The sequence below is a fragment of the Prinia subflava genome, chromosome 17 (assembly GCF_021018805.1).
Source record: "Prinia subflava isolate CZ2003 ecotype Zambia chromosome 17, Cam_Psub_1.2, whole genome shotgun sequence".
NCBI lineage: Eukaryota > Metazoa > Chordata > Aves > Passeriformes > Cisticolidae > Prinia > Prinia subflava.
Genome location: NC_086263.1, coordinates 5,238,428 through 5,252,552, shown reverse-complemented (window position 1 = coordinate 5,252,552; position 14,125 = coordinate 5,238,428). Strand labels below are relative to the sequence as shown.

Here is a 14,125-nt window from a genome sequence, read left to right as displayed (position 1 = left end):
GGGCGGGGCCGGCGGCGGCGGCACCATGAGGGTTAACTTGGGCGCGCTCTCCCTCTTCGTGGCCCTGGTGGGACTTTCGAGCTTCGTCCTCCTCGTGGTGGCCATCGCGACCGACTTCTGGTACATCATCGATGCCTCCAAGCTGGAGGCGTCCCGGAACGGCACGGACGCGCTCAGCTCGCACTCGGGGCTCTGGCGGACCTGCCGCGGTGAGTGCGGGGCGGGCCCGGGGCAGGAGCGCTCCGGCGGCGGCTCCGGCTGCGGGCTCGGGGTGTGGGGATGCGGGCTCCGTCCGCCTACGGGGATGGGGATGCGGGGCTCCGTCCGGCTGCGGGGATGTGGGGATGGGGATGCGGGCTCCGGCTGCGGGCTCGGGGTGCAGGGATGCGGAGCTCCGTCCGGCTGCGGGGATGCGGGGCTCCGTCCGGCTGCGGGGATGCGGGGCTCCGTCCGGCTGCGGGGATGCGGGGCTCCGTCCGGCTGCGGGGATGCGGGGCTCCGTCCGGCTGCGGGGATGCGGAGCTCCGTCCGTCTGCGGGTCAGGCTGCGGGGATGCAGCTGCAGGAGTCTGGGTTCGGGATCCGTCTGCGAGGGTCCGGAGATGCGGGGATGGGGATGCGGGGATGGGGATGAGGAGACAGGGATGCGAGGCTCCTCCCGGCTGCGGGGTTCCGGCTGCGGGGTCCGGCTCGGGGCAGTGCCCGCTGCCCGCGGAGCTCCGGCTCTACGCGGTTCAAGGGACGGGCGCTCCCGGCCGTGCCCTGGAGCCGTGGGCAATGCCTCGTCGATGCCTCCCGTGTCACTTGCCGAAGGAGACATGGGGAGAGAGAATTTTCTGCTACTGTAACCTAATTTTGCATTAACTTTTAATTCAAGATAATCTAATAATCGTTAACCATTTAGAAGGAAGGAGATGTCTTTTCATTTGGTTCAGGAAATTAAGGGGCGAAAGTTCTGGGTTAAAACCATTGAAATGATAAATAATATAACAAATAGAAATAGAAACATTATATAGTGTATTTACATAAAATACAAATAATTTAATTATAAGTATTATTATATATTATAATGTAGGATTATTATAATCATATATATCAATATATAGGATTTTCCCCATGCAGTTTATTGATATTCTAGGCATTTAACTTTTGGCTTTGATTCCACTCTTAAAAGCCAGGAGTAAGTAATGTTTGCCATAGGCAAGAAAGGACTTTGCTTCCAGAGGAGCAGGAGAGGGAGCAGGTTACAGGAATTCTCTCTCTGCTGTGCACTGAACCCCACTGCAATGAGCAGATGTTTCCCTGTTGATTCCAGCGGTCAGGCCCCATGGGAGCAGCTGGTGCTGCATGCTAAAAATCCTCTCATTTACTTCCCTACCTAGGAATGGCTGTTTTAGAAACAGCTAGTATTATATAAATTATATGTACATGCAAGAAACCAAATACATATATAGCAAACAAATATAATAGTGTGATTTTTTTCCTCATTGTTTTTCCCCTTTCTCTAATAGTGAGGAGTGAATGTTACCCTTTGATAAACCCCTTCTGGCATGAGAATGCGAACATCACCGATTCACACAGACAGCTTTTGTGTGAGTAGCGTTTATATTATTTTATATTTCCATCCACCCTTCCCTCCCTGGCCACTTCCAAGGACTCATTTCTGATTCAGAGAGGGAATTCACTGAGGAAGTGTTTTGATTCTGCTTCTGTACAATGTCTGTCACTGCCTGTGGTCTTGAAGTGTGTTTACTGTTGAAACAACCATTTATTTGATGACAAGTTCAGCTAATTTCTTCCACAGGAGCAAGACTTCTCTGACTGGAATGGCACAGGAAGGAACACAATTGTTAAAAATGAAAGGCAAAAGTGTTCACAATCACCTCAAAAGAGTCTGATCACTGAAAATGCTTAAGAACACATTTAGACTAATCTTTAACACAGCTACTTTTCTAACGTTTCAGTGGGATTCCTGGCACTGATAAAAGACTTAAGTATGTGAGTATTTAAGAAAATAAATCAATGACCAAAAGCAGTGTTCAAAATCTTTGAAGAACATCTTGTTCAAAAACATTAAGCTCCTAATATATTTACTTCTTTTTCTTTGGATTCATTTGTCAATGCCAGAATGTTTTCAAAAAGTCCAAACAGAACATTTTAAATACTTACAGGCATCTCCTAGAAGATGATTTACTGTCTTTGCATTGTATATTTGGCACAAGCCTTTCCTCACACACCCTCGTGTGTGGGCTGGCTTTTTACAATTTATTAATTTACTCACCTCTTCTCCCTGACTCTGCAGAATACATGCATTTGTCCTGTTTCTTAACATGGAACTCTTTCCCTCAAAACCAGCCATTCCCTGGGCTCCAGAGAGGCTTAAAGTGTGTTTAATTCCTTGGAGCAGCATCTCGTGGTGCAGCTGCATCTGCAGCACACGAAGGAAGCCTGGGAGGTGCTGGTGCTGCTGGGGCTGTCTCAGGGAGGCACAGGAGCAGTCAGATCCCAGTGAGCTGCTGGAGCAGCCATATAAACACATCAGCAGGTTCAGGACTTACAGCCCGGGGTGTCTCTCTGTGCTTTCAAATAGCGAGTGCCATTTCTTTAATGTGCCATGCTCAGAAGAGAGGGCTGTACTGCTCCGTGGTACTGAAATCAGTGAAGTGATTGTCTGCTGGATCACTCGAGCCTGTCAGGGGTCAGCATTACTGAACCTGCCTGATCATGTTTTAGGTGTCAGCACCTCCTCTCTTATCTTGGTGATAGTCCAACATTTTAGTATGAAACCATTTGCTTTTCAAAAGTTGTCTGCATATTTGCAAAAGGTACGTCTGTTATTTTTCTCAGGTGAGAGATTGCAGCTCTTCAGTTAAATAACAAAATAAAACCAAAAAGCAGTGCTGTTTTGGTTATAAAAATGATGTTGGCTTGGAAACAAAGGATGGCTCTTTGTGAGTCATGAAGTGTGAGAAAATAATGGATATGAATAAAAATTGGATTAATAATTATGTTTACAGACTCTTCAGGGCCTTGGAGTTTTTTTTTCCTCTCACTTTCACATCAAGTACTATTTTTAAGTTCCTGGAAAAAGACTTCAGGTCTGCAAAGACACTTGAATATTTTATTATAAACACGTGTAGTCTGCCAAAAAATGATGAGAGAAGAAATCAAAGATACTTCAATTGAAAGAACCTGCTAGGTTTGATTAAAATGCCCTACTGAGTTAACTTTTTGGGTTTTTTTTTTTGCTCAGCTTCAATGCAGTTTTGGTGTGGTAAGGCTACAGATCCTCAGCAGTAGCAGCTGAACATAGAAAGTACCATGTCAGTACTTCTTCCTTCTAGGAAATACAGATATTTATAAGTGAGATCTAGATTCAACAGGTCCTGAGATAGTACCTCCTACATCAGCCTTACTCTTATCTCTTAAATGTTTCTGACTGTGGCCACTGCATCATATTTAGGCAGATCATGGCAAACCATCTTCATCTACAACACATTTTAGCAAGAATTTGAGAGGGAAATTCTGTGATCATGGATTGCAGTGTAGTTACAGCAGTTTCTTCACCTGCTGCTATATGTGTCAACTAAGCTAATTGCACAGCCTGAATTGGTTACTTCAAAAAAAAAAAAAACCAACATTTTTCTCTGTGTGCCTGTGAGGCACAGTCACATGGGATTAATCTCATTCCATCTAGCTGAACACATGTATTTCTCAATGTTTGATTGGCACTGAATTTCATGAGCTCTGGCAACATCAAACACGTTTCTTTCTGATTATTCCTAAAAAGACTCAAGAGGACTGTCTCCTAAAGTAGGCACTGAAGTAACACACTGGTCACATCCCTCATTTTTTAGAATTTGAATGCACTTTCTGGCATGTCTTAACTAGATACAAGTGCCAAAGAGATTGGAGAAAGTCTGTATGTAAATGCAAAGAGCTGGGCCTAAGTGGGAATAAAAATGCTGGCCACTGCCAGAAAACAAACCCTTCATTAGAGAATTAAAAGCCTTCACGATCCCTTCCCCCACATTTCCAGTATCTCTCCTATTCATCCCAGCAGATTCCTTTTAGGCTTATTATGTGCTTCAAATCGAGCTCCTGGCAAATTAAAATAATTGGGTGCACGAGTTAAAATCCTGTGCTAGCAGCAATATTACCCAGGCAATCAATCTAGGCCTTGTTAAGCCTGGGACTATGACATATTTTCATATACAGGAGCACTCCTGAGCTATCCTCTAATGGATTAGACACGAGCACACTCTCTCCTCTACATCAGCCTTCCATTTCTTCTCCTGACCACTCCCCCCAGCTGAACATGCAGTGTGTACCCTCTCTCCCCCTCAAACCCATGATGGATGACATATTTCCCTCTTACAGATTACATTATGGCCTGGTTATTTATTTGTTTAAAACATCAGCCACTGTCTAAAGAAAAATACCACTTGACTGCCTACCACTACCTTTTCTGAAAGTTCTGCATTAATAATTTTTTTTCCACTGGAGGTGCACACTTTCCTCTGGCCCAAACAGAAATAAAATGAAAGTATCACTTTCTGTAGTTTAGACAGTTATTAGAGTCTCTTGGTGATTGATAGGATTAAAGATAGCCCTCTGAAAATTCCCCTTAGAATTTAAATTTGTCAGCAAAGACACCTCTGGTATTTTGTCTTGCCATGTGTTCTCCTGTGCCAGCTATGGCAGACTAGCTGCAAGAGCAACATTTTTCACAGTGAGCTGAATCTATCTCTCTCTAAATGACAAAATAAGGATATGACTGACTTCAAAGGCAGCTGCATTGATTTCTGAGCAGCTTTGCCATTTTCCAGTAGCAGAAATGTAATGTCCAAAATCACATCTAGATGTTGAGGATCACATACAGAGAGAGGGAAGATGCTGAGTAGAAGGAATGGCAATACTTAATCAGCTGAAACCTTTTCCCCAAGAATTTGAGCTTTTAAAAATAATTTCTTAAAAGAAAAACCCAAACAAGAAACCTCAACCTGTTACACTGGTGAAAAGTTGCTTAGACATTTTTGTCATATAAATATTTTCCATTTACCAAAGCCTATGTTGTTAATAATGAGTAAATACCAGTACTGATTTAGCTGAAGGCAGCGCCAGTGTAATCCCTGCAAAATGAAAAATATCGTAAATATTTCTAATCAAAACCAGACATTTTCTCTTGAATCTCAGCTTTGCACTTGAGCTGCTGCAGAGCTGGGGCTGGAGTTATGAAAAATAATGTGAGAGGAGCTGCTGTTTTTCCTTGCTGTCTGTGTGACACACAAACAGTGGCCATCTGCATTAGGTACCTACAAGGTAAGATTAAGTCTCTGGCAATCCTGATTTTTCATCAGAGACCTGAACAACATGGCTGGGGATTGGTTTCCTTTTACAGGTCCATTTTTAGTGCTCTCCTCTCTTCCTGACCCATCCAGAAATGAGTACTTAATGGATCTGTTTTCCATTCATATTGTTTTTCCTGTTATAAAATCAAGTTGTGCCCATGCACAACTGCTTCAAGTATTGTCCCCAGAGTATTTTTATTTTTTCTTTTTTAGACTTGAATGTAACTGGAACCGTGACACTGCAGACAAGTTTGTGAAACAATCTTTGCAGCACAGGCAGCTCTGATGCCTCAGTTGTTTTAATGTGACAGCTGCCTCGATTTCTTCAACAAAATGAGTTTCATAGCACAGATAAACTTGTCTGGATTTCCTTACAACATGTGGACCCTGTAACAGTCATGCACCAGCTGCTTTCACACTTCACACTGCTCCTTGTGATCCTGATTCATTTTTACTGAGTTGCAGTTTATAATGTTATGAGGAATGCTCTATGTTTTAGCCACCATGACATTTTTTCCTGAGGGATTTACAGTTCTTGGCAAATTTTCTTTTGGTTTTAAGCTACCAGAAGGAAACAGCTGGGGCTGGAGCAAGAGCCATTTCAGAGGCCAAGTGAAATAAACCCCAGATGATGCACACAGAAATTCTGGTTTAATTGGTCTGGTAGGTGTGGACCTGTTTCTGAGCAACAGTGCACTGTTCCTTCTGAGAGGTGCCAGTGAACATCTGCTTCAGTACTTACTGTAGATATTACAGTAAATATGTACAGAAATCTGAGATAACTGCAGCACCACTGCAGCTGAGGCCTAACAAGTGACAAGTTCTGATGAATGTTCTCGTTTTCAGATTCATTGGTGCCACAGCCACAGAATGTGAGCCACGGGGCATGGCTCACATTCATCATTCCTGCTACTGGAGTTTTTTGTCAGTGCCACCTGCTCCAGGTCTAGCATAATTTTATTTCTGCTATCTGCAATTGGTCTTCCCGTTTAGAGATTTCTTGAGAGAAGCATGAAGCCAAAACATGTCACACACAGAGCAGAGCCTGGCTAATCATCCTGGAGACCTCTACCTCTGTGAGCAATCCTCCTCCATCACCTTTTCTCTGTTCTCTGATCCTGGCCTTCCTGTCCCTGTGGCATAAGCCCACAGGACTCACATTTATCCACAGACAAGTTCTTTTCAGTTGTTCCTTGATTTTTCAAGTTGTTTCCTTGCTTTTTTCCTAGCAAGCAGGTTAGTTTTTCCTCTGAGCACTGTTTCTCCCTGGCTTTGCCAAGTCCTTCTGGAGCAGCCCCATTGGTTTTAACAACTGCCAGGAGTCTGTTTCAGCTGGAGGCTTTTGTCTTTCTCACTGCCTGTGCAGTCACTGCTAGGTAAGATAAACAGGACTTAATTAAGCTCTTCTGAGCTGCTGCCATTTGGAGTATTTCTGATGAGGTGATATTACAGATTTCTAGGCACTGTTTGCTGTTATAAGCTGTGCAAACAAATCCAAAGTTAGTTTGAAGCAATTAAGCTCCAGGATGTTAACAGGAGATGATTAACAAAACTGCTGGGCTTGCACTTGGTTACTTCTGACACCGCTCAGCGTTTCTATTTCATGCCAGAGATTTCTCCCACAAACAGCTCCTCAACAACTGTGTTGGGTGGTAATTTAGAAATGCCTGCCAAATTCTGAGATCTGGACACACTCTGCAGATGTCACTCCCACAGATACTTGGCCAGACTTCTAGTAAAAGAACTTTAGTTAACTAATGTGCAACTTCTGTAACTATGACTAAGCAATTTGATTCTTTTTTGCTTCAACAAAAGGGAATGTTTTTTAAAAGTTTATGAGTTTTTTTCAGTATTTCCAGGATTAAACCATTGGATCTTTCATGTTGGACTATCAAGGAACTCAGGTGTTGAGAAATAGATGTGGGAAATTGAATTCTAAGAAAAGGAAGTTTTACAAAGAAAGTGCACGTGCCTCTTCTTGTGTAAAATGCTTAGTGTGGTTTTTTTCCAATACTAGATTAATTTAATCAATATGAAGACAGTTATATGTTTAATACATAATGCATAAATGGGTATTTCAACAGAAACTAAGAATCCACTAAAATGACTGCAAAATTAATGTTTTAACTTCTTTCATAGATGATTATTGAAGACAGAAACACAGTAAAGATATTTTAAGTCATGTTCTTCTATAAACTAATTCTGTTCCTCTAATCAAGGAATATAATGGCATAATATCATATGCCAGATGGCATGAATTCAGATTCCTGAGTGGTTTCCATGGCAGCATTTTAGAATAAGTTTTCCAGGCAGTTGCAGATTTCGTAGTACAAATGAGTATTAGATATTGAACTAGAACATTAGAGATTATAAAAGTACTATTTAACCAAATAGGATTCACTAAATATTTGATTTTAAAAAAGCTGCAGGTGATTAATGAGAAGTGTGATCCCAGCTCTGTGTAGGAAAAGTGGGGCTCTGTCACAGTAGGGTTTGTGGGTTTCAGCTGAGCTATCCCTAAGCCCTATATTTTACTGAAGAGAACACAAAAATCAGAGTTATTCTGGTATTGCAACAGCCACAGATCATTAATGTAATCTAGGACACTCCCAAGGATGCTCTGGGATGGTTTTCCTTTCTCTTTCTTTCACAAAGTTCCATTCAGAGTTATGTTTTTCTCACCCACACATGTCCTGGCTCAGGCTGCAGTAGCTGAAATCACACCATGACAAGAAAAGTCAAAGAAATGGCAAATTAGTGCTGCTGTCCTGAGGTGGAGTTTGTTAGCAGTGACTTGGACGGGTGAGGGACACCTGAAAAATCACAAGGCAGAGAGCCAGCCATGAACTTGTTTATGTTTGTTCTCCCTCAGCAAGGCCAGGTTTGAGGACAGAGTTGCACCATTCTTACATTCATACTTTTCAAATGTTAATTTGAAATGTAAAGCATCCTCCCAAGATTTTATTCTCCCAAGGCTTTTTCACCTTTTACATGCAAGACCAAATCTAAGAGGACAAATGGAAATCAGAATGGTGGGGAATGATCAAAATGAGTCCAAATAACCCTCAGCAAGCTCAAATGTGGCTGAAGACCACGCTGCCTCTCTGGAATATGAGAACTGAATTGGGTGCCCCATCTCTATCCTGTCACATTGAGTTTCATCACATCCTCAGCAACCACTTCTAACCACATAAAACTCCTGACCTAAGTTCCATGGCTATTTCTCATCTTGGAATTCAGCTAAGATTTGCAGGCAGTTTTGACATGCTGGTTTGTTCCAGTGAGCTGAAGATTGATCTGGCTGTTAGCATGGAGAATTGCTTTAGGTCTGTGTTTCTTAGCCAGGAGCAGCAGCCGTGGCCAGTTTTGCTGAAGGAAGGCCCAGGGAGTGTCCTCAGCTTTAGAATCAAAGAGGGAAAGTGCCCCCTTCAATGCAGAATGTTGAATTCATGATTTCTGAGCATCAGCTGGTCCTGAGGTGAGCAACATGTGGGATTGAAGATGAAAATAGAATACCAGTGTAAATAAGCAGGGGAAAAAAATAAAAAGGTCACCTCCCAAAACTTTGTTATTTGCTACATTTTTTTTTCTTTTTTTTTCTGTGAGCATGTTCTGTGCTATACAAAACAAATAATTTTGTCTGGAAACCACATTCTACTCAAGTACAGACATCAACAGTGTCTGCCTTGATGCCATGCAGACCCTTCCTAACCTCCCAGGCTTCTGGAGCTGAGCAGAGACATGAACAATTGTGTCTGACCTTTATAATGCTGCTGTAGAGGATGAGCTGGATCCTTGGCCAGTGGCAGATGCAGTACCTCCAACTCCATGGGCAGTTACAGGGACTTGAAAAGAATTTGATCACACTCCAACTGTGAACTCTTAAGTGATTCCTTTTCCTAAGGTAATGGTATATTTTTCCTCTGTGAAATTAAATGAGATGATGAAGCCTAGACCTCTTCAGAATATGAATTTTACATTTTCTTTTCTCAGTTACTCTGCACTTTACTCTGGTATGAAAGAAATTGATACTGGAATTACTTTTTGTGGTTATTGTTCTGAAAAATGGTTGGGTTGAATGCTGTGGATAGATTGCATCAAAGGGAACAATGACACAATAATGGTTTATGATGGAAATAACTGGGTGATATAAAAAATACATAGCAACCCTCTGTTTATACAGCTATTAAAATGTTATAGAGATCAAGAAAGACTAATGTAAAACATTTAGCATGGGAGGAAGCAAGCAGGATAGGTTAATGCACTTAGTGAAGCTGCTGTAGAATCAGAGCTGGATGGGAAAATTTACCTCTAGTTGATGGTCAGCTGCAACCAAGGAAAAGGTCAACAATTTGCTACATCAGTGCAGCAGAGGACACGTGACAGAACAGAAACCTTAAAGCATGGCTGGATCTCACCTACCAAACAGAACAATGTGATTCACATAACAGGGCTACTTTTTTTTTAAGGTTGCCAGTGCCTACCTAGTGTGCAGTGCATCACCTGATATGCAGCTGACTCAAGAGCTGAGAACAGTTTAACTGCTCCTATATATCTGTGTAACCATGTCCTTTATCTCTGTGCTCTCTGCTTGAAACACGGGCTGTGATCCTGTGAGGGTTTGTTCTGCTTGTTACCTTTTCCTCCATACCCTATGTTTGTCCTGCTGATTTACTCTGAAAACCCAAGGAGTTGTCCAAGTTCTTGTTTGTGCAGCACAGAACAAGGCTTTGACCCTGATCAGAGGATCTGCACTTAATAATTATTGGTACATCCACTGACAACATAATAAAACATTACAGTATTAACACTCTTCATTTTTCCTCAGACATGCATGGGACATTTGTTATCCTGATGCCCCTCAGCCTGATACTGATGGTTTTTGGAGGAATGACTGGATTCATCAGTATTCTTGCCAGGGCCTACCTACTGCTCCTAATGACGGGACTGCTTTTCCTTTTTGGAGGTACTCAATCAATTCCTGGCCTAACTGTTTTAGATAACAAGAGGTTGTATCTGGGAAACATCACTTTGTTTCCCAGGGAATAAAAGGCAAGCAGGAATTTTATCTCAGAGTAATGCTGGTGTTCATTCACCTGGTGTCTGCTGGGGCCCTGATTCTGGAACAGAGCTACTTAGGAAAGGCAAATATCCCTCCTTGGGGAGCGAGTCACCCTTTGAACAATCTGTGTTTTCTGTACCCATTAACACAAAAGACTTAATAACTTCTCAGCATTCTGCACAAATTCTTTACAGACAGGGTAATGGGGTGATGGAAAAGTGACTGTGGAATTACAGCATCGTAAGCTTGCACAGACTTTGCAATGATTAAGAAAATGGATTTTTTTAAAAGGCATTTGCACTGAGTTCCTGAAAAGGGTCTTGTTAGGCATTCCTGGCCTCACTGCTAGTTTTGATCTAGAGTGGTGTCCCCAAACTGTGGGTCATGAAAGGAAACCCCCAGAAGTTATTTTAGTTGGAGTGTAACATTTCAGTTTGAAGCTAGCAAATTGCTTTTACACTTTTCTTTTTTCTTTTTTGCTATATCCAAACCCACCGTGTTTTAGAAAGTAATTTATGAATTAAAAAAACCTAAAAATATTCTGTAAAAGTAGGAAAACTGTATTTCAATCCTCATTTTCTGTTCCAAACGGATTTTCAGTGCTTTTTCACAATGTAACTTAAAACAGAAATTTTTCCCAGAACAGAAAAGGGAATCCTCAGAATTGGCTGTCATCAACTGCTCATATAGTCCTATTTTTAAGAAGAAAATGCTAAGAGATTGCTGGAAGCAAATGCTGCTGTCTCAAAGGCTTGACTGAGCTTTTTTAGTCTGAAATGCTGTGACACAGACCAACCATCCCCCATTATGATTGCCTCCTAAAAAGAAGAGCAAGTTCTCATTCCTCAGAACAGCAGAAAGCCATATTCACTGAAAAGCCTGGTGGAAAACTGCTCCAAATAGTCAGTGAAAAATGAAAAGCTGTGAAGTGCCAAGCATGATTATCCCAGGGGCCTTTCTGAGCCATTTGGGGCTGCAAAGAGGGAAAGGAAACATAGATTCAGTGTCAGGAGAGGGGTGCTTGAGGAGGTTCTGGGCATGCAGCTGGTGCAGTTTCCCAGGAGAGCATGAACAGACTGTGGGGTGGCCTTTGGTTGAGAGCTGCCCCCCGTCCTGCTCTGGCTGGATGCACAGAACAGTTCTGTAGGACACTCAGATTCACAAAGTTGAGTATTAGTTAGCTCTGTCTCAGCAGAAAGAGATATCTGGAGATGCCATTCCAGATATGTGGGGGTTTTAAGCCCCCAGAATTGATATGTTCCACATGTCAGGACATCCTATGTGTTTCCTCATTTTTTAGAAAGTGGAATCACAGAATTCAATACACCTTGTCAACAAATCAGTAATTTCTATTTCTGCTGACAAAAGGTATGAAGTGATTTTTTCCCCTCCTTGCAGAGGGCTAGAATTAGGTACAAGCATCATAGGATGGTTAAAATCAGGAATATGAGTATGAATTTGGTTAACCCAATATTCTTTTGTGTTGGTTTGCCTCTAATCAAACATATATTTCTGGCAAAAAGGCAGACTCATCAAGACTTACTGTAATTTAACTGAAAGCTATACTAAAATTTTCTCCCTCAGTAGCAGATAAGACACTATCTTGTCCTGAAAGCGTTTCAGTATTTGCTTTCCCTGGGCTGCAGTCCTTTTATCCAGGGCCTTGTTACTGGATCTTTTTTACTCCTGATCCAGTAAAGCCATTCTCTACATTTGCCACTTTTTGAACAGTCCTTTCATTCTGAGAACATCTGGCTCCTTGATGGAGAGCCCTTATTAATTTATCTTTAGTCTGCCCCAAAGATGTCTTTGACTCAGGTATCTGGAATTGATGGATAGTTGTGACAGCACAACCCGTGGCAGGAGGTGATAGTGAAGACCAGCAAATTTACATTAAACACTCAAAACTGACAATACTCAGGAAACAGCCTCAATTCAGTGACCTGAAATACAAGAGTCTGGGTTTCTCTGGGCTTTCTTGCATACAGAGAGACAAATGTACCTGGTGCTCAGCAGTGAGGAATCAGGATACATTATAATACAGTACTGGAAACAGAGATGTACATGCATTAAATGTCTGTGAAATATAGGACTCATTTTTATTGTGGGAGGCTTGCTGCCAGACACTGTGATCCAGTCTTTAACAGTGGGAACACGTTATTCTCAGTGGACACAGATAACCCTGCCTTTACTTCCCTCTCAACCTCATTCCCCAAGAAGCCAACCTCAGCTAGATTTCAAAGATAATCTGTCAATCTGGCCTGGCTAGAATAGGAAGGAGTGGCAAAGAGGCCCTAAGACATATCCAGTTGATTGTTTTTAATTTCTTCAGTGGCTGCTAAGTAGCTGAACTTCTTTCTCTTTTCAGCTCTTGTTACCCTTACGGGGATCAGTGTCTATATTGCATATTCAGCTGCTGCCTTCCAAGAAGCTGTTTGCCTGCTGAGGAGCAAGGATCTCCTGGTGGAAATCGATATCAGGTTTGGCTGGTCCCTGGCACTGGTCTGGATCTCCTTTGTGGCAGAAGTGCTCACGGGGGCCGTGTTCCTCCTGGCAGCAAGAGTCGTGGGGCTGAAACGAGAGCGTGAACAGGCTTTATGAACAACAGGTGCTTTGCAACCACGGAGCCCTGCAGAGCCCGATAATTCGGATTACTTGGTCCATCTGGCCACTAGGGGTGATAGGAGTGGCAGGGCTGAGCATCTTGTCAGCTGTTGTAAGCCTTTTTCCTCACAGGTGGCTATAAAACACAAAGATTCTGGTAAATCAGTAAAGCATTCTGGATGTTATCAACTAGATGTGTCCTTAGAAGAAAGTGCATTGCAATGTTTGCATTTCCAGAATAATTTTAGCTGGCAGCTCATCAGATATCTCCATTCACTGCTTAGAACAAGGCAGATCTCTTGCTTTCTTATCTCTTTTTTGCTGTCTCAGCAAAGTGCCTCAGAGTACCTTGCAGGCCAGATTTTGGTTTCTCCTGAGAGTTCTAGGAAGGACGTGGACCTGCTGGAGTGAGTCCAGAGGAGGACATGAAGATTCTCAGAGGACTCAGCACCTCTGCTCTGGAGATGGACTGAGAGAGCTGGGGGGGTTCAGCTTGAGGAAGAGAAGGGAAGACCTTAAAGCCCCTCCCAACACCTAAAGGGGCTCCAGGAGAGCTGGAGAGGGACTTTGGAAAGGGACTTGGTGGCTGGAACTAGATGATATATCACATCCTTTCCCACCCAAACCATCCACCAAATGGTAACGGCTGTGATGATGAAGTTCTTGAGTGCAGTGCAGTGGTGAGTGCACTGCAAGAGAAAGATACAGCTGTTTTCCAGATGTTTTAACTAACTGCTGGAGACAGCCCCAATCTCTCAATGATCAGGCCATATACTTCTCTCCTTCAGCTTATTACTAGCTGCTTTTTCGACTCTGCAATGCAGAAAATGTATCTGATGTATTTCCCAGTTTTTACTTTGCAGTTTTGATGATTTATGCTTCTTTTTCATGAAGTTTGTGCACATGCTTTGCACTAGAATATTTACCTTGTGCTGAAACTGCTGAGTAAACTGAACGTGCAGGACACATGAATTTCATTTTGGGTGCCAAGCATTCTAGTTTTTCCTCTGGGTAGTAGCATCTAAGAGAACGTTTACTTCAGTGCCCACTGAAGTTACTGAAGAAATTTCCCCCTGACTGCTGTGCTGAATAGAGCCTGGAATGTGATA

The 14,125-nt window shown here is 42.6% G+C and overlaps 1 protein-coding gene across 2 annotated transcripts; it reads left to right on the top strand.

Moving 5' to 3' along the window:
- On the top strand, positions 1–13,767 carry TMEM114 (transmembrane protein 114). Of its 2 annotated transcripts, XM_063414307.1 has the most exons (4): positions 1–209; positions 1,511–1,591; positions 10,179–10,316; positions 12,781–13,767. In XM_063414307.1, exons 1-4 carry the CDS (start codon positions 26–28, stop codon positions 13,011–13,013), a joined length of 636 nt encoding a protein of 211 aa, XP_063270377.1. In that variant the 5' UTR covers positions 1–25; the 3' UTR covers positions 13,014–13,767. The 2 variants fall into 2 exon arrangements, with proteins under 2 accessions (XP_063270377.1, XP_063270378.1); XM_063414308.1 differs by lacking the exon at positions 10,179–10,316.
- The last annotated feature ends 358 nt before the right edge of the window (positions 13,768–14,125 follow it).

Bases quoted from the DNA above. Each gene is read 5' to 3' on its own strand.
- TMEM114 (XM_063414307.1), top strand. From the start codon at position 26: ATGAGGGTTAACTTGGGCGCGCTCTCCCTCTTCGTGGCCCTGGTGGGA. The intron at 210-1,510 runs GTGAGTGCGGGG...TTTCTCTAATAG, and splicing joins GCTCTGGCGGACCTGCCGCG to TGAGGAGTGAATGTTACCCT. The intron at 10,317-12,780 runs GTACTCAATCAA...TTCTCTTTTCAG, and splicing joins ACTGCTTTTCCTTTTTGGAG to CTCTTGTTACCCTTACGGGG.